General features: G+C 58.6%; 1 protein-coding gene across 3 annotated transcripts in view; it reads left to right on the top strand.

Annotated features, from left to right (window-relative positions):
- The window catches only part of BCL9L (BCL9 like), a 48464-nt gene extending 25595 nt beyond the window's left edge, over positions 1 to 22869 (top strand). The window contains exons 2-9 of one of the 3 annotated variants that reach the window (XR_012766120.1): positions 9208 to 9571; positions 11231 to 11353; positions 12331 to 12541; positions 13294 to 13378; positions 13794 to 16173; positions 16642 to 16902; positions 18193 to 19519; positions 22833 to 22869. Coding sequence is in view for 2 of the 3 variants with exons in the window: in XM_075442400.1 (XP_075298515.1) it covers positions 9271 to 9571; positions 11231 to 11353; positions 12331 to 12541; positions 13294 to 13378; positions 13794 to 16173; positions 16642 to 16902; positions 18193 to 19346 (4515 nt within the window). In the remaining variant the exon portion in view is untranslated. Of the gene's footprint in view, positions 1 to 9207; positions 9572 to 11230; positions 11354 to 12330; positions 12542 to 13293; positions 13379 to 13793; positions 16174 to 16641; positions 16903 to 18192 lie in introns of all 3 variants that reach the window. The other 2 variants (XM_075442402.1, XM_075442400.1) reach the window with 2 other exon arrangements.
- The last annotated feature ends 678 nt before the right edge of the window (positions 22870 to 23547 follow it).

The following is a 23547-nucleotide window of genomic DNA, read 5'->3' as shown; positions in this document are numbered from 1 at the left end:
GCGTCCCTGCCAGCTGGCTCCAGGGATTTTAGGGCTGCCTGAGCACCTCTGCTCTGTTGCAGATGTGCCCTCCAGAATCTGTGGGATGAGTGAGAGGAAGAGGCATTTGGCTGGCATGCCAAGGCTGCATACGAGGAACTTTCTGGCTGTCGGTCTTCAGAGATGTTGATCCTGGCGTGTCTTGTGCTAGCTCAGAGACTTGCGAATTGGCTCGGTAATCCTCACTGATGAGAACTTTGGAACCTAACAGATACTGTGTGAGTGTCACCAATTAGTTCTACTGCAAACCCCACAGCTAATTTGCTTATATCCTAACCTAAACAGCCTACCCTGCTTCCGACGGATCTGTTATTTCCACTTCTCCCACTAGGTAGTCTTTGCACTCTTCCCCCCTCCTTTGTACCCCGGTCTTTGTTGATGCAATAACTTATCTTTTGGGTAAGTTCTGGTTTTTAAATAATGGTGTAACTAGAGTGGAGTGTGGAGGGCCAAGGGCTGAGCTGGGAGCGTTTGATGACGCCAGTTACTGTACCAAGTGCACACAAAACTGCTGCGGATCTTGGTCTGGCTGAGTCCAGGCGCCTGGTCCACAGAGACCACTGCGAACCCCGAGGCCTCCTGCGAGCCTCAGGTGTGAGGGCTGGAGGAGTGTCAGAAGCCGTCGCTCGCTCTGCGTGTCGTGAATTAATGTGACCTCTCTGTCCTGGTGGAGAAGAGGGGCTCGCTGGGGGCAGCCCCCGGGACAGACTGCCGTTCGCTCCCTCCTCCCTGTCTGGGGGTGTACATCTGTTGCTAAATACAGGGGTCTCGCTGCCCCTCCAGAGGACCACAGTTAGTGAGATGGGGCGATTTCTGGCTCTTTCTGCCTGTTTCTTGGGGGGCGGTTGAAAGCCTGGGTCAGGGTTAGATCATTCGGTCTCTGGAGGAGGTTGGGGAGCTGCGGGGGTGTTTGTATAAGGGCAAAGTAACCCCTGGGACTTGGGCCTAGGTCTGTGGGGAAAGCTGAGCCTCTTGGCACCCTCTGAGTGGGAGAAGTCGGGAAATTTCAGCTCGAGCGGCGGAGGAGGCTTCTGAGAGGTGAAGCGTGGTGAGGAGGTGGAGCAAGCTGCCCTTTCGGGGTGCGCAGCGGGGAAACCCCTCTGCAGATTGGTGCGAGCCCAGAATCTGATGGTAAAGCCAGGTGGGGAGCACGGGCTCCTCTCCTCGAGGTCTCTCTCTCCCTCCCTTCCCAGCGCGGTGCTGGATTACCGGTACAGCTGCAGGCACTGCCACCGCTCAGCGGCAGGACCTTCGCTGCCCTTGCCGATCCGATCGATCGATCGGCGCTGGGGAAGGTGAAGGGTTTCCCAGGGTGGAATTTCCTGCGAGGCAGATGCACGGCCGCTTCCCCTCTGACCTTAAACCCCGATGTGCCTTAGTCATGACGGCATGCAAATATGAGGCGACGGGGTGGGGGCTGGAGGGAGCTGCTGGGAAAAGGAAGTGACCTCAGCCGGGGTTTAAATATAGAGCCCAGGCTCCGCTGCGAGCTGAGCCTGGTATTTATAATCCTGGAGGAGAGCTTGGCGACTCTGTGTCCCTTCTGCGGTCCGGGCTGGGAGAGGGCACTGTAGGGGCAGCGTGCTGGGGCAGCTGGCCTTGCTTCCCAACCCCTCCCCTGCGCTTCTCTGTCGGCTCCCCCTCCCCAGGTGAGCTGGGGTACTCTGGCCCAGAGCTGGGCGCGACACCCCAAAAAAATCTCCTGGGGCTCCTGGATGCCCCACGTGAGGCTGGACCGGCCGCAGCACTCTGGAAACCTGACCGATATCTCTGGCTTGGAGATGATGCACAGGGAAGGGACCGAGTGAGATGTCCATGTTGGTGATGGCTAGGCTGTCACGGAGCCCTGCTGAGAGACTTGTGCTAAAAAGAAGAGCAGAAACTATTGTGTTCAAACTCGGGAGATCCTTGTGAAGCTCCAGCATTGCTGCATTCCAGTCCTGCACACTGCTGGCATCTCACGGGCTTCCTCAGTTATTGCCAAAGGATCCTTAAAGTGATTACTGAGCTCTGGACGCAGCTGAAAGATCGTCCTCACAGGCTTAGCTGCGTAAGGTGTTTACCCGACACGTGTGACTCCAGGCTAGACTTGGCTCCCTTGCGATATTTGTGGCAATGCTGTGTTTTCAAGGTCTCGTCTGTGAGAACTACTGCTCAGGAGAGCTGGTGTAGCAGAGGGCAGCTCACCAGGTAGAGTTATAAGCGTCGCTTACCCAGTCCCAGTAACCCTAGTGCACAAACACTGTGGGAGTTGCCTGAGGAGGTCTTATAATCCCACGTAGCAACTGCACAGGGAGGTCCGTGCTGTGGCCGTCTGTTGCAGCCTGCAGCGTTGTTTGCCAGAGTGGTTTTCGCAGGGAAGCTGCCCCCTTTGCGTACAGGTGAGCTTGTCTTTGTGCACCCCAGCACGCCCGCCCTGTGGCGGTTCTGGGATGGTCTCCTGCCTTGAGCTGTGTAAGATGGGACAGCTGACGATGGGCGGTTGAGGGGTTCAGGTACAAAGTGCCTGCCGCAGGAGTGTTTTGCATGTCCCAGTGTTGCTACCTGCCTAGCGTCACGCCGCTGGCATCTACAAGCCAAGATCCTCAAGGCGTTGGCCAAACATGGCATGGGGGTGTCCAGCTGTCACAGCCACCCGTGACTCTGGCCAGATTTCACGTACTGCAGGAAGAGATCCCGCCTCGGAGGAAACTGAAGCTCCCTGAGCAGTAGCGGTAACTTTGGAAGAGATTTCTGGCTTTGCTCCCTGACCTACTAGATGCTGTCACAGCACCGTGGCCTGCCGAGCTGCAGCGTGCGGGTGGCTGTGCTACCCTGCCCGTGGGGCACCCGGAGCTCCCTGCTGGTCTCTCCCTGACCCGTCCCCAGCAGGCCGCGTGAGCTGGTGGATGAAATAATTCCTCGTTATCGTCCCCACAGAGCCGCATGTGACTGTCAAGTAATGTCTGGCACATGCAGGGTTTCTGCAGGGAGCATGCCAGTTGGACTCGGAAGCTGGAAGGATCTACAAATTTGGTGATAGACATGGGGACTCCCTGAGCACAGGACAGGAAGCCAGGCTCTGCCTGGGGCTGCAGTAAGTGGGAGAGGAGTGGGAGAAACTGTTTAGCTGGGGGCAAGGAAGAGCTAAGAAAAGCTCTTCTAACAGCGATGGATTGAAGCTGCGGCAGGAGAAAGGTAATAGGCCGCGGAGCAGAAAGCAAACGCCATTCCGGCTTCACCTCGCTCTCTCCAAACCTCGGTTTCCACTCGTGTTCCGTGGGGATGTCTGTTCCTAGGTGGAAGGGAACGTGACTCTGAGGTTTTGTCCTGCTGAAGACCTTCAAGACTCGTGGCTAAGCAGCCCTGCTGAAATGCATCATTCCCGAGGCAGCTCCAAATGGCGGGAGATCAGCAGGGCCTGCCAAAAACTCCCTGAGAACTGGTAGGATTCAACAGAGCATTAGGTTCTCCCTTCAGGTCTTCCGAACCCTCCCATCCAGCTGGTGAGGGTACCACCTTTCCTGCCATTTCACATGATGTGAGAAGGGTCCAGGTGGTGTAAGAACAAGATAATTTCATGATGCATTCAAAACAGACGACTCTTGTCAGCGAGAGCGTTGCCCTGCGGAACTCCCCACCTCCGGATGTCTCTGAGTCTGGCCGGCCGAAGCAAGGCTCGAACGAGAACATCTTTAGCAGTGGCAGCCTGGCTTAAGGCTGTTCTCGCTGGTGATAAACACGCTCAGGCGAGTGCTCCCGTACAGGGGTTCGAGAGTCGCTCCTGCAGTCATTGGTTGCTGAATCGCATGCTGGCTCGGAGTGGTGCTTGGGCTCGGGTGGGTTCCAGGGCCCGCCTGGCTGTTAGGGCCCATCGCTGACTCTTGGCTGGAGCTGGCCGGGTGACAGCAGTGCTGTTTCACTACTGGGTTTGAGGGTTTTGTTTCTTGCTGGAACAGACTCAAAACCCATTGAACGATCTTGCGAAAAGGCTTGTTTTGGAACAACCACTTTTGCATGGAAAAGGTCAAGTTTCTCATTCTGGTCTTTTTCTCGAATCAGCAATGATCCAAGAGCCTCGGACTTCGGAAATTTTGCTTCTGTGAAGTTTGTCATAGCCTTTGCCTCCGTGAAATACTCTGACTGTAATGAAATAGGATGATGTTTCTCTGGAGGTGTTCCAACCCCTTCTGCTGTTAACCTTGGGAGGACTGGTGGTCTAGGAGGGGTGGTGTTAGGCAGCGTGCCCGTGATCTTGTCCAAACTTGGGGCGAGAGATATTTCAGGAGGGACGGCGGGTCTTTGGGGTCTCTCCTTTTGCTGTTCTCTGCCTACTGCCTGTCCTCATGAAGCCCTTGAGCTTGCTTAGGACCTCTCATTTCCAAAGCCAAGGTGTTCTATGTAAGTTTGTGGTGCTATCCATGGGACATTTTGGATCGGGCTTGTCCCAGGATTGCCGCTTGTTGTGAGCGGGCGGGTGGTTAGCAGCGTCGGCGATGTGCTTAGAGGGTGTTTGCAATGGCAACCTGGTCTTGTTGCTTCCTGGACTGGCTGGCGGGTGACTTTCTGCTCATTGCATCGCTACATCGCGACTCATCTCATCTCATAACTCAGGTGTTCGTGAGCTGCGGGGCATGTCAGCACAGCTCAGGAGGCCTGGGTTCTGGCCTTTGCCATGTAGGCGCAAGTCAGCAGTCGTCTGGGTTTCGCAAGAGTTCTGCCCAGCATCTGATAGGAGGGAGGTGCGGCGAAGCTGCTTCCTTTCTGAATCGTTGTGACTCTGGTTTCCCGGCTTCCTCTCTGGCCCTTTCTCCCGATAGGGGTAGCAAGACAGCAATGTCAGCCAGCACCAAGACTGGAAGCTGCGAGGCAGTCAGGCTGGCGGCTGGGAGGCTTTCCTGCCCCCTCGGGAGGCAAGCACGGGCTCCGCATTCTTGCGGCAGTGTTGGGAATCCGTGTTATCGTCCTTCGGAGCGAGCAAGCGGGAGCATGATTCACCAGAAAGTCCTCCGGGAACGCAGTGGGTTTCAGGTTTCTTGAACTATCAGCTAGCAATTCCGGGATTGGGAATATGTCAGCCCAGTCTCTCCTCGCCTGGAGCCTCCTCCTCTGCTGTTGTTCAGACTGTACTGGAGCGGACTTACTGAAAGCAGGTTTTTTTGTTTTGTTTTGAGGCTTCTTGTCTGCTAAGGTCCCAGTCTTTGATTTAAAGCTGTGGCTTTTCGGATGTACCGGGAGCAAATACTCTCCCTCTGTATTTAGATGTAGTGCTTTGTTCAACAGAGATACTTGTTGTGCCTCGTAAGGCTCCCTCCCTGTGTGAGGTAGGCTGGGTTGTCCCCCTCTTTGATGGGGGCAATCGAGGCACCCGGAAGCAGTGCGCCTTGCTCAGGGTCGCTTGCGGAATCGGTAGAAGCCAGGAGTCTCAGCTCCTTGCTTTGACCGCTGGGAGTTAAGTTAGCCATTGTCTTCTTTAAAACTACTGGGCTGGAGTGGGTGTGTTGTTGAATTGCAGAGGGAGCCAGATTTCTGTGCAATCTCCTTTTTGGCGTGTTCTTTTCAAGATGGTTTGGATCATTTGGCTCCCCGTGTCAGTGAATCTACTTTCTAATTAATTCTCTTCTGGGGCCCAGATGTGTGGCATGCCTGCTGGAATCTAGTTTGAATCTAGGGGCATGTGCAAGGAGCTTACAGCAATCAAGATGCCTGTCGGCGCACTGCAGCCAGACAGATGGGAGGCCGGGGTGGATCCCCGCTATGCATCTGCAGCAGGATCCAACTGTTGCTACTCCTGAAAGCACAGCAGAATCTGCAGGCAGCTGCTTCTGGCCTTGATCCCATTAGAATTTGCGAGGGGAGCGCAGTTGGTCTCAGTCAAGGCCGGAAGACGAGGGCTTCCCAAGGTTGAGCCAGGACCCCCGTCAGCCCAGGGTGGCTTTCCATCCTGCGACTGGCTGAGGATGTCCTCCCTGGAGCACCAGCCTACTCCCTAAAGAAAGGAGGAAGATAGATGCCCTGAAAATGCAACGTTCTGGAGGGACCTCGCAGGCAGCGAGGCTCAGCCACACCACAGGCAGCGTCTGAAGGTTTTGTTGCGGTGGCTGCCAGGTCCTTCCAGATCGATGCGTGTGTTCCCTGTGATCTGACCTGAGAACTAGAGGGGCTGGTTGCGTCTGGAGCGTTGGCCTCTGGACTTTGCAGGCGTGGTCTTGGGGGGGGCCCCTGCGTTCTTCCTTCCTCCCCAGGGTACTCGCGTGCCCATGTTGTGCTGTACTAGGGCTGTGCTGCAGTGCTGCTGAGCATTCACATTTTCGATGAAGCACTTTGGGATCTGTTTTGGATGCAGTATGGTGTCTGTGCAGATGTGCCACAGGCAGACCTGCATCTCCCCCCCGCCTGCCGTCGGCATGGATGGCGGTGGTAGCACCTCCTCAGCTGCTCTAGCCGCAGCCTGGCGTCAGTCGGTTTGTGACCCTCAGGACTGCGGTGCAACGTGTTGCAAAGATTGCCGAGCGAGCGCGGCGCAGCAAGCGGGGGCTCGGGGCCACCAGCAGCGGGAGCTGCTGCAGGGCTCGTTTTCTGGAATGCTGTCTGGCAGCAGCCTCTTCCAGCGGGGCTGAAGGCTCCCTGCGGCTGGCCAGCCAGCGGCTGCAGGCAGCGTGTGTGCTCAGCGCTGCAGCTTGTGCCATATGGACCTTCTCCTCCTCCCCGCTCGCCCTCTCCGTGTCTCCTTCCCCGCTCTGCTCCCCTCCCCCTGCGAGCGGTTTGACAGAGCAATTGGGCAGGCACTGGGACGGCAGCTCTGACATAAATCTCTCCTGGTGTGGAATGAGGGGTATAAATATCCAGAGAGTGATGTGATCTTTCCAGCTGCTATTAATAGGTCCCTGGAGAACAAGAGCGAGCGAGCGAGACTGGCTGACACTTAAAGGGCTAGCAACTCCCTTATGTGCTGTGAAAATTAATCAGTGCTGTGGCTCACCATCTTCCTCCAGGCTAGAGCAGAGCCCTCGCCGAGGTGTGTGGGGAGGAGGCGGAGGAGGAGGGAGCAACTGAAGACTCGCTGGTTAGGAAGCAGTGATAGGCCAAGCTGTGCACGAGCGATCCCGCTAACTAACTAGGAATGCCTGGGCGGGCACTGTTTGTGCCGGCTGCTCTCGGTCGGGCGCCACGGCGTGCAGCCAGCCGCCGGCTCACCCTCGCCTCGCAGGGAGGCTGGTGCCCAGAGGTCCCTTTTGCAGTCCGGGAGCTTGCTGGCGGTGGATGGCAAGCTGCAGCCTGTGCCTTGTGGCGATCGCCGTCTTTCGGGCATCACGGGTCCGCCAAGTGTGCTTTGCTCTTTGGCTGCGTGCCGGTCTGGGCACGGTGTTTTGCCCTAGCAGAGCGAGCACTTGGCTTTTGCCGATGGTGTGTCCTCAGGCCCGCCTTCGGCAAGCCAGGAGCAGCGTGCGTAGTGCTGCTGAGCTCTGACGGCGCTATTTAGAGATGAGGGGTTTGGTCTGGAGCCAGTGCTTCCTGTCCCTGGGTGGCAGAAGAAATCTGTGCGCAGCATCTGGCCAGCGTGGTTGAGATAGGAGGAGCAGACCACTGGCCCAGTAACCCCCGGGTGCTGGGAAATTCCTCTGCCTGTGCACAGGAAAGGTTCTTGAGTGCGTTGTGGGGGTGTCATGCAAAGCACATAGCAGACGTGAGCAAACAGAGAGTAATACCTTGGCTTCTACAAACGTGGCTTACTCTCCTTCCCTCCTGCTCCCAGAGCAGTAGAGAAGACTGTGACAGGCAGTGGGGGTCCCTGCGGCTTTGGAGTCGCTGGCTGGGGTAGTGAAGAGGCTGTAGCAGAGGAACGTGGGGCCCTGGTGCAGGAAGAGTTATGTGCTCTCAATGAAGAAGGCCAGGAGTAGTTCTCACGGGGATGGGCATCTTTCTGTGCTGGGACTGTCTGTGAGGGCTTAGCGGTGAACATGGTTCGGGCCAGGGCAAGTCAGTGTGCAAGAGCCGCGTCTGAAGGTCGGGGGTGTTCTCTGCCCGCTCCGGTAGCCCCTGAGGTGAGGCTGGCTGACGTCCCACACCGCCTGTGCCATGCTGAAGAAGGCTACTTGCTGCAAGTAGGAGGTACTCATCGGCCAGGAGGGATGCACCCTGCAGTTACTGGGGTTGTCCATTGAACTGAGGGTTGGTAGCAGCCTGCCAGAACATGTGGTGTGCTCAGGTGCTGTGGAGCCACATCCCAGTCATGTCTAATGCCCACGGAAGAATCCCAGTGCGAGCCAAAGAGATTCTGCCAAGGCAAATAGATCCTGGGAGGAGGGCTGCTGCGGCATTGCTCAGCTGCATGCATGTCCTCCAGCCCAGAAGCCTGCGTGCTCTGCCCTAAGCGCCTCTTCCCCGAAACGCTGTGCCTCGGCCTGCGGGGCTGTGCAGAAAGCTGGGCTGCGTCTGGAGCTGGAGAGCCTCACCCTGCTATCCCAGCAGGCCCCTGGCACGTTGCATCATCCTGCCAGGCTGGAAGCTGCTGCTGAAATGGGTGCTCCCTCACCCAGGGCCTTGGAGCAGGAGCCGGAATGGTCCCTCGGGCCCCCGGGAGGGATGGGGATACTGCTTAGCTGACGAGTGCCCGCATTCCTGGCTCTGCCCTCGCCTTGCGGCCCGCCGCCTCCTTCTCCTCCGCTGCCTCACCTTCCTTAGTCCTCCCCTGCCCCGTCCGAGCTTTCTCTTTATAGGCTTGCATCAAGACCGCTTTCTGTCTGCTCAGTTGTCTTTTGTGTGTTTTGCGGAGCAGAGGAAACCGATTTAGCAGCAGAAGGGGGCTCCAGATTTCTCTTCAGGGTCACAAAGTTGTGTGAGCTCTGGAAACACCTGCGAAATAGCTCTAAGGATCCTTCTGCTCACCCAAGGGCCAGGCTGGCATGGAGCGCCCCGTTCTCATCGTGGCCTCGGAAGCGAGGACTCCTGTGTCCGTGCGTGTGCCTGGGAGCGCCGGCAAGCCTGCCGTGCCTGGGTTGGGAGGTCGCTGCTTGTCCATGCGCAGCTAACTGCAGAGCAGGGTCCTTTGCTCGAAGGGCCTAGGGCTCATTCCCAGCACAGGTGACTCTGGGCTGTGCCTTGCTGCAGGCTGTGTCTGGCCCTGCCACCAAGCAGCAGCCCCAGTGCAAGGGGCACCGTGCTCACTGGCTGCCTCTTCTTTTGCAGGTTTCTGACCGAAGGGCCTGGGAGCTCCCTCCACTGGCACTGTGGGAAGCTTTAGCCAATCCAATGCACCCTGACAACAAACTGCCCAGCCATGGCAAGGCAGGCAGCAGCGGTGCCCCGGCCCAGCACCACAACGTGAGCCAAGCACCCACCTGCAACCTGGGCTCTAAGGGTGTGGGGGCGGGCAGCCATGGCGGCAAGGCCACTCAGATCTCCCCTGGCAACTCTGGACTGAAAAACAGCCAGAACGCTGTCCCAAACTTCAGCTCCTTGAAGGGCAAGGTGAAACGGGAACGAAGCATCTCGGTGGACTCTGGAGAACAGCGAGAAGCCAGCACCCCTTCACAGGACGCAGAATCAAAAGGTAATACTCTCCTAAACCTTGCCTCAGCACGTCCTCCTCACAGTTGCTCCAAGCGTCCTGGCAGGACCTGGGATGGGAGCAGCTGTGAGCATCTTGGGTTTCTGTGCTGCGGCTTCTGTCCGGGCTTGTCCCGGCTGCTGGTGCGTCTTTGCATTGCTGCTTGTCGCATCCGCCGTTCTGGGACCAGAGTGGCTGAACGCTCTCTTTGCGTTTCGTTCCCTAAACTGTTTGCTACACCAAGAATCTGGGACTCTGGTTTTCGTGGGCTACCGAGGCCAGCTAAGTGAGAGCACGGTTCACTGAAACTGCACCGAACACTCCTCCTTTGCGATGTGCAGCCTTTCAACTCGTGACCGAGCTGAGTCGCTTTCTGTCTCCTTGCTGTTGGCAGAGAGCTGCCTCTGTGGTGTTCTTGCAGCTGCCCGACGACTCAGTCGTGGTTAGCGAGGAGGTGCAGCGAGGGTCGCTGTCTGAACAGTTCTGTGGTTTCGTCAACGATGGATGACTCTTGTGTTACAGCACGTGATTTCTGGAGAAGGGCTGAGTCAGTGCTTCCAAACCCTCTGGCTTCCCTCTCCTCACCAGCCTTCCCTGTAGCCTCTTGCGTTCCACAGGGCTTTGTGCTCAACGGCTCTACGGGACGCTTGAGCATCCTGTGGCAGGTTGTCGGAGGCGAAATCCCAGTGGTGCCCATGTTTCCAACCAGGACTCACACCTGGTCCCCAAATGCAGAGCCGCTGTTCTGGCTTATGCCCCTAAGCATTTGGTTTCACAGCCAAAGCTGTGTTGCCTGCCTGGCTTAGGACAGAGCCGTGCCTTGGAAGAACGGGTAGCATGTACCCGAACAGACCTCCTGCCCTCAGGAAAGCTTTCTCCTCGTTGGTTCGCAGGTTACTGTATGCCACCAGTCATCAGCATTTGTAACTTTACCCCGGTGCTCTCTCGTAGCTCAGACTTCCACACAGAGAGTCTTAAATTGCCTTGATCAGGAATGCCCGAGTCTCCTATTTTCCTGCTGCAGTGCTCTGATAGATCATGTGAATGTGGCCTGGAAGCCACTAGATGATGTAAAAAAAGGGAGGCCAGACAGGTTAAAGCACAGGACTGGAAGTTATCCGTCCTGTGTCTGATTCCGTGCCCCGAGTCCCTGGGTGCCTTTAGGGAAGCCGCTTCCTCTCTGGACTGCATTAGCCCCATCTGAGAAATGGAGGGATCACTTCAGTCTACAGAGGACATAAAAGGCAGAGTTTGTCTCTTGTTCCTACAAAGCATGTGAACGTGCCCTCCCATTCCGTTTTCAGGTTTTAGTTGCTAAATCACAGACCCCTTAGATTTCGGGTTAATGCCCAAAGTTTTCCGGCTTGGAAGAGCAGTCAGACACGTCCTGTGTTTGCAGACTCTTTCAGACAGTAAGAAATACATCTCCTTCTGAACTGCTGCCTCTCACAGGGGAGGCTGCAAAGAGAAGGAGCCCAGACTGAGCAGATGCTCCAGGATCTTTATACCAGGGCCAGGCAGGTGTCGGTGTAAGGCTTCTTGCCCGGTGCGTACTGGCTGGGTTGGCAGTGCTGGCGTGCAGCACACAGCTGGGCAAGGCCCCGGCCTTCCCAGCCCCTGTCAGGTCTCCTCAGCTCTTCTGATGGCCCTGTCCCTTTGCAGGTGAGGTGGCTCCCCGTAGCAAGCGACGGTGCGTGCTGGAAAGGAAGCAGCCGTACAGTGGGGATGAATGGTGCTCTGGGCCAGACAGCGAGGAAGACGACAAGCCCATCAGCAGTGCACACAGTGAGTGTCTACCTCCTCGCCCGCTCCGAAGCTGGAATAAAGCCAGGCCCTTCCTACAGCTCAGCAGGACAAATGGTGCTGCCACCTCTAGCTTTGCCTGCACGTGCTGACTTAGCTGGGTGTGTGGCATGGTGGGCCGTTGCAGTTGGTGGTTGCTGTGCTGGGAGAACGTTTCTGGCCGTGTGGTGAGGTGTGGGACCCGGTTTGCGGACATGCTACCGAGATGCCGGAGGAGAAGCTGTTGAGGTTGAATGTCCCTGCTGTGCATTGCTCTGGCCCAGCAGCAGCAGAATTGCCGTTGGAAGCGTGCCTGGCTCAGCTCCGGTCGAGCATGCCTACCCTGGTGATCGTGGCAGCCAGACCACGCGACACGCGTTGCCCCCGTGTCTGTGCCAGGGCATCCCCTGGCTCTCTGCAGCTGTGCTTTCAAGGCAGCGGAGTCTAAAGAGGCTCTCGGGGTCTTGACGGTGGTTCAGGCAGGGCTGGGCTGGCCAAGGTGTGCACCGCTTGGGGCAGCGAGCCGTGGGGCTCTTCAGTTGTCCAAAAGCATCAGAACTCTTTGAGTTCTTTGTCCCTAGAATTCGCTTTCGAATTGCAGCAGGGGGAGTATCTGAGAGAACAGGGCAAGGTGCTGTGGGGCCCCGGGGGCGCAGCTGGTGGAGAGCACGGGGGTGCGTGACCCGAGCAGAGGGTGGCCTCCCGGCGGGGAGGGCCGGGCCGGCAGCGTGCGCGGAGCTGGGCGCGGGGAGGGCCCCGGCGCGGTCCGGGAAGTTGCGGCGCTTGTCGGTGTTAATTAGCGAGGTTGTTTCACGGCCGCCGCTCCCCGCCGCCGCGGGGTGGCCGTGCCGAGGGCAGGGAGCGGAGCGGGGCACCGGGCGGCGGCGGGGACGCCGGGCGCGTGCTGCCGCCTGCCGGTGGCGCGGCCGGGCCCGGCTCCCCCCCGCGCTGGCCCCAGCGGCGTCTCCTTGCTCCCGCAGACTGTAATGTAGCAGACCCTGCGATGTCCACGGCCCCGCAGCTTGGCCCAGGGTCCAACCCGCTGCCGAACCTGAGCGAGACCAGCGCTCCCAGCGTGCCCCATGGTGCTGCCCCCAGCTTACGGCCAGACGCTGCAGGAGGCGGCGGCGGCGGAGCAGGAAAGCAGCCTTCACAGTTCGTTTACGTCTTTACAACGCACCTTGCTAACACGTAAGCAGTAAACCCCGTCCGTCCTCCGCTGGCAGAGGGCCGGCCTGTCCCGCCTGCCTGCTGCGTGCTGCGCTTGAGTACGAGGGAGCTGGACAGACCCGCGTCGCTTGGGTCGCACAGAGCGGGTCCCTCCTGAGGCTCAGGAAGTTGGCTGGCAGCTGCTGCCGGTGGGCAAACTTTGTCTGGAGTGCATACTTCCTCCCAGCGATGCCCAGCACCACGCATGTTCTGCGACACGCGCCATCGAGTGCATCTAGTCAGCATCCAGCAAAAAGATTCACCCAAAGCAGCATGGGCTGCTGGTCTGATTCAGAAGTACCGAAAGGGCCGGGTGTCCCAGCGAGTGCCGTGTAACGCTCGGTGTTCTCCGCTCCGTTCCTCCCTTCTGTCCTGCACTGTCTCCACCGGGGAGTCTTAGCAAGACTGTTGAGTTTTAGAGCTCTGCTATACCACAGGTTCGGTGCGGTAGATCCCAGAGCATCTCGGCAATAGCCATCTTAAGGCAGCAGCAGGCACAAGGCAGAGCCAAGTGCCCGTCATAGGAAGTTCCAGGGCAAGCGATCATCAGTTGGAGAACCTCACTGGGGCCCAATGCAGGACAGGCGGGACTCTGACAGTGTTCCCCCTTCTCGGTGGTCTCCAGAGGTTTCCCTCTTCCCGCAGGACTGAGGAGCGGAGGTGGCGCCTGGGGCCTGGGGCGGGTGGGATGAGGCACGGTGCCTGTTCTTGAGCGGTTTGTGCTCTCTCCCCAGAGCTGCGGAAGCTGTCCTGCAGGGCCGAGCCGACTCCATTCTGGCCTACCATCAGCAGAACGTCCCACGGGCAAAGCTAGACCAGGTATACCAGCTGTGAACCAAAGGCTCCTGTCGGCACATACTGCAGACCCTTCCCTTCTGACGTGGCCGTTCTCCCCCAGCTCCTGGGCCATCTGTGGAGGAAGCGGTTGTCAGAACGCCCTTTCAGTGGGGTGGGAAGCCGCTTTGCCGTGGAACCTCTTCGGAGTGAGTCCTGGCTGCTGTCAGCTGTGAAAAGTTTGGGATGGGGCACGGTGCGTGGCCTCGCAGCCCCGTGGGCAGAGTACCCGACCGTGGGTTTCCGGGGCACTCGATGGACCCTGCTTCTTTCCCACAAGGAACGAACGTGAACTGCCCCAGGGCATGTCTTAGGGACAGAGCGGGCTCCTGCAGGGTGCGGGGAAGAATACCTATCCAGGATTTTTCCTGCTCACATTTGTTTCCCTTTTCTCTGCCAGGCGCCAGCTCCTAAAGTGCTGGGGGTTGCTGAGCCGCTTCCGATTAACCCTCCTGCTGCCAACACTCCACAGTCCCAGCCGCCGGCACCTCAAACGAGCCAGCCGCAGCCTACCCCGCCGCAGCCACAGCCTCAGACCATCAGTCAAACACCTTTGCCTGCACCCAGCAGCCTGCCCCAGGAAGGGACAAGTGAAGATGTCCGGAGAGATCTGACTCCCAACTCTTTGGGGAACACCAGCGGCAGCAACCAGCCTGGAAGTAACCACCCAAACACGCCCACCGCGCCTGCCAACACCATGCAGCCTGGGCCAGTGGAGTCCTCCGCCACGTCCAGCTCCAGCCTGCTCGGGGAGGGCCCGGGTCCAGGGCTGCCGGGGAACGGGCAGGCAGGCCTCGGCCCTCGGAACCCCATGAACTCGGAAGGACTCTCGAAGGAGCAGCTGGAGCACCGAGAGCGCTCTCTGCAGACCCTGCGGGACATTGAGCGCCTGCTGCTGCGCAGCGGCGAGGCCGAGCCCTTCATGAAGTCCAGCCAAAACGCGGGCGAGGGCGGGACGGCCCCTCAGCCGCAGGCTGCCCCTGCTCAGCCCCCCGCGCCCCCCGCCAGCATGAAGAAGTATGAAGAGCCTCTGCAGTCCATGATCTCCCAGACCCAGAGCCTCGGCGGGCCCAGCCTGGAACATGAGGTGCCCCACCACGCAGGCGCTGACATGGGGCAGCAGATGAACATGATGATGCAGCGGCTGAACCAGGACAGCCTGACACCGGAGCAAGTGGCCTGGAGGAAGTTGCAGGAAGAGTACTATGAGGAAAAGCGACGGAAAGAGGAGCAGATCAGCATCCATGGCCGGCCCATGCAGGAGATCATGATCCCGCAGTCGATGGGGAGCATGATGATGCGTGGGCCCCCGCCACCCTACCACAGCAAGCCTGGAGAGCAGTGGCCACCGGGGATGGGCAGCCAGCTGCGGGGACCCATAGACGTGCAGGACCCGATGCAGCTGCGGGGAGGGCCCCCCTTCCCGGGGCCGCGGTTCCCTGGGAGTCAAATGCAGAGGGTCTCTGGCTTCGGAGGGATGCAGAACATGCCCTTGGATGCTCTTGGGGCCATGAATACCATGCAGAGGCCGGTCAGGCCCGGCATGGGGTGGAGTGACGATATGTCTCCTATGGGAGGCCCCGGGAGCTTTCCACAAGGCACCCTGCCCTACCCGTCAGGGCAAGGGGACCCCGAAAGGTTCATGAATCCCCGCGCCAGGGAGGAGATCCTGCGGCATCAGCTGATGGAGAAACGCCCGGTGGCGATGCAGAGGCCCATGGCGATGTCCGGCAACTCCATGAGCCAGGGCATGGAAATGGAGAGGATGATACAGGCTCACCGGCAGATGGATCCATCCGTGTTTGCTGGGCAGATAACGGGGGACAGCCTGAGCAGTGCCCCGATGGGAATGGATTTTGCAGGCACTCGGGGGATGCTGAGCCCCCCTATGAGTCAGTCAGGCCTTCGGGACATGGACGCGGCCATGGGCCCTGGCAACCTCAACATGAACATGAACGTCAACATGAACATGAACATGAACCTCAATGTCCAGATGACCCCGCAGCAGCAGATGATGATGTCGCAGAAGATGAGGGGCCCTGATATGATGGCCCACCAGGGCATGAGCCCTGAGGAGCTGGCCAGGGCGAGGGCTCAGAACGGCAATGGCGCCGCAATGCTGGGGGGACCCCAGAAAATGATGATTCCCTCCCAGTTCCCCAACCAAGGACAGCAAGGCTTCTCAAGCGGGCCAGGGCCTTACCCCAACATGCCCCAGGAGATGGGCAGCGCCTCGGACATGTTCAGCCCTGAGCAGGGCTCCATGCCCGTCGGGAGCATCGGCGGCACCACCAGACTCAGCCACATCCCTCTGCCGCCGGCTTCCAATCCCGCTCCCGCACAAGGGGCCAACCTGGCCAACATGCACCCTGCACCTTCCCGGGGGCTGGGCCGCCGGCCCTCTGACCTCACCATCAACATCAGCCAGATGAACTCCCCCAGCATGGGTCACCTCAAGTCTCCCACCCTCAGCCAGGTGCACTCGCCGCTGGTCACCTCCCCTTCTGCCAACCTCAAGTCCCCACAGACGCCCTCGCAGATGGTCAGCATGCCGCCTTCAAACCAGTCTGGACCCCTCAAGTCCCCCCAGGTGATGAGCTCCTCGCTTAACGTCCGGTCTCCAACTGGCTCACCGAGCCGCCTGAAGTCCCCTTCTATGGCCGTTCCTTCCCCTGGCTGGGTGCCGTCTCCCAAAGCCACCATGCCCAGTCCTGGAGTCAACCAGAGCAAGCAGACTCTCAGCATGAACTCGTCTACTTCCATGGGAGGACTGGATCAGGGTACGCCGGGCATCCTGTGCGCGTGCGGGCCCGGGTTTGGTCAGGGTGTGGACAGTGCTTCTCTCCAGCGCATGTGCTCGGGCAAGAGTGCAGAGGCGTTCGTGCCTGTGCGTGCCCTCGCATCTCGTGGAGCAAGGCGCCTTTCCCAGCAGCCCAAACGGGGCCTTTTCAGGTAGATGGGAGGGCGACCGGGGCGGCTTTTACTTCGAGCCCGGCTTGCGCTCGGTGATGCGGGTGGCAAAAGCCGTGTCTGTGCTGGGCAGACGGGGGTAGTTTGAAGCGGGTGTCTCTCGTCCTTCTGGAGCAGGGTCGCCGCCTGAGAGCCCGGAGGGTGCTGGGCTGTGCCAGCTCTGCGTTCTGCAGCCTCCTCTGGTCCCTGCCGTTAGAGGCAAGGGACGGGGTTGCTGGCTGATGGGAGCAAGCCGTGGTGTGCGGGCAGTACTAAGCCGGTCTCTCTCTCGCTTGCAGGTTCTCTCCCTTCTGGGCCTCGGAGCAGCTCTTCCGCACCAGCCAGTAACGCCTCTAGCACCATGAATCCCAACATGCCTTTTACTTCCTCTCCAGATCCATCCCCCTCCCAGAACCCCCTCTCGCTGATGATGTCCCAGATGTCCAAGTATGCCATGCCCAGCTCCACACCGCTTTACCACAACGCCATCAAAACTATCGCCACCTCTGATGACGAGCTGCTGCCAGACAGGCCTATGCTCCCGCCTGGAAGCATGTCAGGTACCTACTTCTGGGGCTGGGCTTGCGAGGGGTCAGATCGTCCCGTGGCTGCCAGCGGGCCTGAGGTGCCAGGCGGAGGAGGCATTAGAAACTGTGGTCTCCCACTGACTGCTGCGTCAAATAGCTTAAATCTGCCCTCGTTTGTAATAGTCTGCTCACTTCTCCGCACTGTGCCCAGGCTGTCCATCAGCTTTTGGCTTGGCTGTGCGGTCTGGAAGGACGTGAGCCAGTCTGGGATTCGAGGCCCCCTTCTTCCGCGAGCTCTGGAAGTTTTCAGAACTCCGTTTACCCTGTGCAGATGCGTCAGTCCTGGGTTTTCTTGGCTCCTGGAGTTGTCTCGGGCCCAGCACTTGCGGGCAGAAGTCTGCTGCTCGGAGCCCTTGTGTTCTTGTGCAGCAGAACAGGGACGCTCTGAACAGGGTTTGGCAGTCTGGTCTTCTGAGCGGAGCCCAGGTGCCTTCACGGGCCAGGCTATGTCATAGCATAGTTCTGATTTCAGTAGGCGACAGCCAGATATGCTCCGCTAGCTGGTGGCACTGGTGAGGACAGCTAGGCAAATGAGTGTTTTTCATCACTTGGTGACCAGCCTGAAGGGGAATTCCACCACGCAGTACTACTTGATGTAGGGCTTTAAAGCTGTCTGATAAATATTCTTGGCAATTTTCAAAACAAAAAATCCACTTTTTGACTCTTTCCCTGCTGAATAGTCGCTTAGGTTGACCGCGGGCATGCAAATGCCTTGGCTCCCTCCTAACCCGAACCCCTCCACAGGCACCGATGGCCCTGCTGTACTGGTGAGCGCAGTCCTCCCTCTCGGACAGCACCTGCGTCGGGCTGCCGACTCTTTTGCTTTTTTGTCTCCTCACCGCCTGAGGTCCTGTGGTCACAGGAGCTTGCCGGGTGGCTAACCCTGCGAGCGGGCAGTGGCGAAGGGTTGCTCCTCGGTGCCTTCCAGGCAGCCGAGAGCCCTGCAGAGATCGTGGTATAGGGCTGTTCCGACACGCGGAGCCAGCCGGGGCTCTGAAATCAGTGGGCTGTAAGGAACAACAAATCCAGCGTGGCACCGGGTGAAGCTGGAATAGCTCTCTGCCACTCGCGGGCTTGGGGAGCCTCAGTCTAGGGCACTTTTTCCGGATGCTGGTGCTCCGCAAGCCCCTCTTGCGGCTGCTTGCTGGGCGTCCCGCTCCGGGCTTTCAGAGCAGGAGCGCTCGGCGGGCTGCCAGGGCGTGAATTTTGCAGCCCTGAGAGGTCTGTGGGCAGAGTGAACTCTTCTCTTTTTCCTCTCCTTAGGCGTGACGGGGAATCAGACGAATCAACTGCACTTGAACTCCGTGGGGCCTGGATCCTCTCAGAGCCCCATGGGAATGAACCTGCCTGGTCAGCAACCCCTCTCCCATGAACCGCCCCCCACCTCCATGATGTCGTCGCCGAACCCTCTGGGCTCCAACATTCCTATGCACCCGCCGGGGGCCGGCGTGCCCCCCCAGAGCGCCATGATGCTGCCCCCGGGGCCCCAGGACTCGTTGAACCAGCAGTGCGGCCCCGTGCCCAACAGTTCGCAGATGATTCCTTCCAACCAGCTCGTGTTTCCCCGTATGCAGCAGCCCCACGGCGCCATGCCGTCTCCCGCTGGAGGCATGCCCATGGCCCCCGGCGGGGCAGGCGGCCCTGGGATGCAGCAGCACTACCCGCCGGGGATGCCCCTGCCGCCCGAGGACCTTCCCCCCCAGCAGCCCGGCCAGATGCCCCCTCAGCAGCACATGATGGGCAAGAACATCCCTCCGCGGATCGGCGAGCCCTACCCGCCCGTGCTTCCCGGGGTAGCGTCAGTGCTGAACGACCCCGAGCTCAGTGAGGTCATCCGCCCCACGCCCACGGGCATCCCCGAGTTTGACCTGTCCAGGATCATCCCGTCGGAGAAGCCAAGCAGCACCTTGCAGTATTTCCCCAAGAGCGACAGCCAAGCCCCCAAATCGCAGCCTTCCAACCTCCACCTCATGAACCTGCAGAACATGATGGCTGAGCAGCCCCCGGCGCGGCCAGGTATGAATGCCCCCAGCCTCCCCGGGCAGCAGGGCGTGCAGAGGGGACTCGGCATGCCCATGTGCCATCCGGGACAAGTGCCCATGCTGGGCAGGACAGGCATACCGCCCCAGCAAGGCATGATGGGCAACAGCATGCACCAGGGCATGATGTCTCCACAGCAGAGCCTGATGGCCCAGCAGAACTTCATGCTGATGCAGGCCAAGCAGAGGAGCATGTCTGTGTCGGGGGAGATGTACGCGCAGACGGGACACATGATGTCGCCTCAGGGCTCTCTCATGGGGCCCCCGCCTCAGCAGAACCTCATGGTCACGCACCAGATGAGGCAGAGGAGTGTCTCCCTGGACAGCCAGATGAGTTACATCCCTGGGCCTGGGAACATGGCGAACCTGCCTTTCTAACCCCGGCTGGCGCTCGGGGCGGGGAGGGCACCGGGCTGCCTGTGCAAACGTTTTTAAACCTTTCTTTGGGGGAGGGTTGGGGGCCAACGCCGGTGGAGGGAGGACACCACGTGGGATGCTTTTCATATCGGATTCGCCTCTACAGAGAAAACCAGATGTGCAGTAAACTTGATGTGAATTGGGTTTCTTTTTCCTTTCTTTTTGGGGGAGGGGGAGGGTGGAGGGGCTGGGAGCAGGGCTGTGGCTTTGAACCCTGCGTGGTGACCAGGGATGTCCAGACCCTGCAGCAGTTTGCAAAGTTTTCATTTACGGTTTTCCTCCGTCAAGTGTTTTTCTTTCCCTCTTTTTCCCCTCTCTCTCTTTTCCTGTTTTTTTTTTCCCCTTTTGTTTTTTTTTTCTTTCTTCTTTTTAAGAAACCAAAATGTGCAAGAGGGTTTTTGGAACTAGCTGTAAATAGGTCGCTGGGAAAGGCAAAACTTGTGCTGGTTTTTAATTGTTCTGTATTTCTGTGTTTTAATAGAAGCCTCAAAACATGTTTTAAAAGAACAGAAGCAAAAAAACATGCTAAAGGCAACAGTGTACAAGGATTGAAAACTCTCCTCGGGGGAGGCAGGAGGATCCCCCAGGGTGCACAGGGCATTGAGAGATCCCATTGGAGAGTGACTCTGTGTCAAACTCGTGTTGCTGACGCGTCTGAACGGCTTGCGTGTGCGGGGCGTATAGTTTCACGCAGATCTCGGGCCCCTGTGGAGGCTGTGCTGAGTACGCGAACGCCACCAACGCCCGAGGACCGTCGGGGAGGACAGAGCTGTGGCCCCGGTGAAACGCTGCCGCAGTGGTGCTCAGCTGGCAGGGCAGAGTCCGCAGCTGCACGGGACGCGGCCGTCGCTGCGATGGGGAGGATGCCGGCCCTTCGGCTGGAGAAGCTGCCTGGATGTGGGCTTCGCAGATGGTAACGTGCTGGACCCGAAGGTCTCGACCGGCCATGTCAGCTCTAGTCCCTTCTCTGCTCTTCACGCTGTGTCCGCTGTGGGCAGGGTGGTGCGGTCTGTAGGGAGAGATGGGCTCCAAGACAAGAGAGGCGATGCGTTCCCGTGCTTCCGGGAGAGGCTAGCTGGGAACCTTGCTCTTGCGCGGCCTCCCTACACCAGCCCTTTACCCATCCATCGCCCTCCACAACTGCACCGTGCCCGCTCTACCTCTGCTGTTGAGTACTCTCCCAGGTCTTCCTCATGCTTGTCGGTCCTCCTCCAGAGTTTCACAGGAGGTCTTCGCTCCGTCTCGCCCTGAGCTGCCGGCAGTAGCCCTGCCCTACTGCACGATAGAGGTCCAGCCGCTGAAGATGACCCATCCCAGCACGCGATGCTCTATCCCAGTAGAAGAGTTGTCTTGTGTGGTGTCAGCGGTGTGGCCATCCTGTGCTTCGGACAGAGGAGGCCGAGGTTGCATTGCAGCCACTCGTTCCTAGGCTGGCAGAAGCGTGTCGTTCAAATAGCTCCAGCTTTTCTGGATGCGTTCCACCCTCCCTGTCGTCTACTCCGTAAGGTCTTCCTGCACGCAGCACTGATGGTCTTTCCCGTGTTTGTTCACGGAGGGGGCTGTGGGGTGACGCACGTGCGCTTGCGCACGTACCGCAGTAGCTCTGGACTTCCGCGGGGACCACTGTGTTCCAGCATGGTGTACCCTGCGGGTATCCAGCGGTGAACTCGGGCACGCGATTGCCCGAGGAACACCGGCTGGAGGATTATCTCTGTAGAGCCCGACTTAGCAGACTACCTCGCTTGCAATGGAGCTCACCTTTCCCCGCTTGCTACTGCAGGGAGGAAAGGGCTTTCGGAAAGGGAGATTGTCAAGTAGCGTGTTATCGTGTTGCCAGCTGTTCAGAAAGGCTGGCGGGTGCTGAGATGTCAGCCCAGCGGCTGTCTCGATTCAATCTGTAAGAAGACGGAGCCACAAAGCCCACTTAGGAATACCGTGAAGCCTCGGGGTGCTTAGTAGCAAGCAGTACTGGGCGGGAAGCATGGGTCTGCATGCGAGGAAGGATTTTGCTCTGGTCTCCTGCTTTGTGTGGTTTTGTTGTGTACGATGTATGATGTGAGCGAGCAGCATTTTTGGAGATGGCAAAATGGGAGCGATCCCAGGAAGTGCTCATCCCTGCCTTGGCAGTTAGAGCAGAGGAATAATATTCAGGCCAGGCTAACGAAGCGTGCTGCAGATCTGATGTGTTAGCTGGTTGGACTCTCCATTCTTTCAGAGTGTGCGTTCCACGTGGAGGACGTGGCTCGAGCAGATGTAGCTCTAAGCTTGACGTGCCTGAAAGGCTGTGGCTTCTCTTGGCTGCACTTCGGGGTGTCGGCTACTGGTAGTTTCTCGTAAGCGTCCCAACACCGATGCCAGCCCCAAACCTCGCTCATCGGCCACCAGCTAGTCTCAGTTAATTTGAAGCCATAATATTTCCTATGTGGAAGTTTGTTTGTTTGTCTGTAGACAGCTGTTGGTTTAGCCTGGTTGAGATCTCCAGGTGGCCGTACGTACTTCCCTGTTGTCCCGTTTGCCCAGCCCGACTGAGACGTTGCCTGGGGCTTGCGGTCCTCGCTCTGTCGGCAGCACGTTGTCGCTGTGTCAGCCGGAGCCCACAGGCTGCGGTGCAGCGCTGTGCAGTGCCCGGGAGCCTGGTGCTGCCTGCTCGCAGGGACAGGGCAGCACGATGCTATGTCTACCTGGCGGCGGGAGGAAGACCTGTCCTTTGGTGACAGATGATTAAGAAGCAAAGCCTTCTGACTCGGCACCCCTGGATGCAAAAGGGAAATCCTGACGCTAGCTCGGAGCTGGGGCCTTCGGAGCAGCAGCTGGCACGCTTCCGCAAAATCCCACCGCCCGGGAGCCAGCCCTACCCCTGCCGCTGCGATGGCTGAACAGCAGGGAGAAGTGCTGCCTAACACCCCTCTGCCCTGGACGCCGCTCCCAGCGGCGTCTGTGAACAGCAATATGGCAGGAGCTTCTCTGGAAGCTCAGCAACAGCCAATCCTTCTTAGACCCGGGCAGGGTTTGCCATCAGCCGGTTGCCCACTGCCGTGAGCTGTGTCTAGTCTCGTGTCTTGTGGTTTGTTGCTCGGCTTCTCAGCTTGAGTTCTGTGTACTGACTCCACCTAATCACGCTAGAAGGTTTGCCTATGTTTTAGCCATGACTTCGCCGTGTTTTTCCAGCTCCAGAAAAGCGAACACTGGGAAACCGCATCTTTCAGTACGTCAGATAATCACACACCCGGAATTAGCTTTCACGTTGAGGTAATGGTGACTGACCTGTTCTCTGTCATCCCATGGAGAAACTTCCCCAGTCATTTTGTACCATTATATAAATATATATATAAATATAAATATATAAATACAATATGTGAAGACATCTTATTGGTTTTTATTTGAAACGATTTTTAGGCTTGTTTTTGGGTATCTGTGCTGCCTGTAATGTATTGACCTGTTTTATAGGTGCCTTTTTATTAAAAAGACAAACTTCAAAACCTGATGCTGTGCCTGTCTTCAGTGGGCTGCGTGATTTTCTGCCGGGCTGCAAGCAGGTGTGCTCGGCCCAGCCCCCGGGAGCTCAGCCGGCATCCCCTGTGGCTCGTTCGGGCTGATGAGAGGGGCTGGTCTGGCCCCCGTATAAATACCTTGCGTCAGGTGGGGGCTCTGCCTGAGAGGAAAGAAGCTCGTCTACGTTGCCGGAGTCGTCTGTGCCCCAGGTATGCTGAGACTCGGCTGCAGTCGGAATTTTCTTCTTGTGAAATTCAGGTAGCGGGGTCAGCGGTCTGCGCGGGGTGGGCAGTTTGGCTCTCCCCGGCCTTTTGTGTGCTGGCTCAAACAAGACCCAACCGCGTGGCTCAGAGCGGCTCGTTGCCGTATCGTGGATTTCGCTGCCCAAGTCCAGGCTGTGCCGGCTGTTCTCTCCCATCCTGTGCTGTGCCAGCCCGTGCTCTAGCTCCCGTGGCTCAAAATGGATCCTCTCTTCTAGCTGCTGCAAACAAGCAACAGCCACGAGGCAAACTGCCTCATTCTGCCCCCCTGCCTGCTGCTGGTCCCTGCCTCGGTGGCTGTTCTGAGCACATCTGCTCCTGGCAGGAGAGCTGCAAGCCCCAGGCAGGGCTAGGTGAGGGAGGTGAGCCCGCCACCGGAGCTGCCTGAGCGGCTTCCAGTGCTGCACGTC

The sequence above is a fragment of the Opisthocomus hoazin genome, chromosome 24 (genome assembly GCF_030867145.1).
Source record: "Opisthocomus hoazin isolate bOpiHoa1 chromosome 24, bOpiHoa1.hap1, whole genome shotgun sequence".
NCBI classification, from domain to species: Eukaryota; Metazoa; Chordata; class Aves; order Opisthocomiformes; family Opisthocomidae; genus Opisthocomus; species Opisthocomus hoazin.
This window is presented reverse-complemented; position numbering and strand designations above follow the sequence as displayed.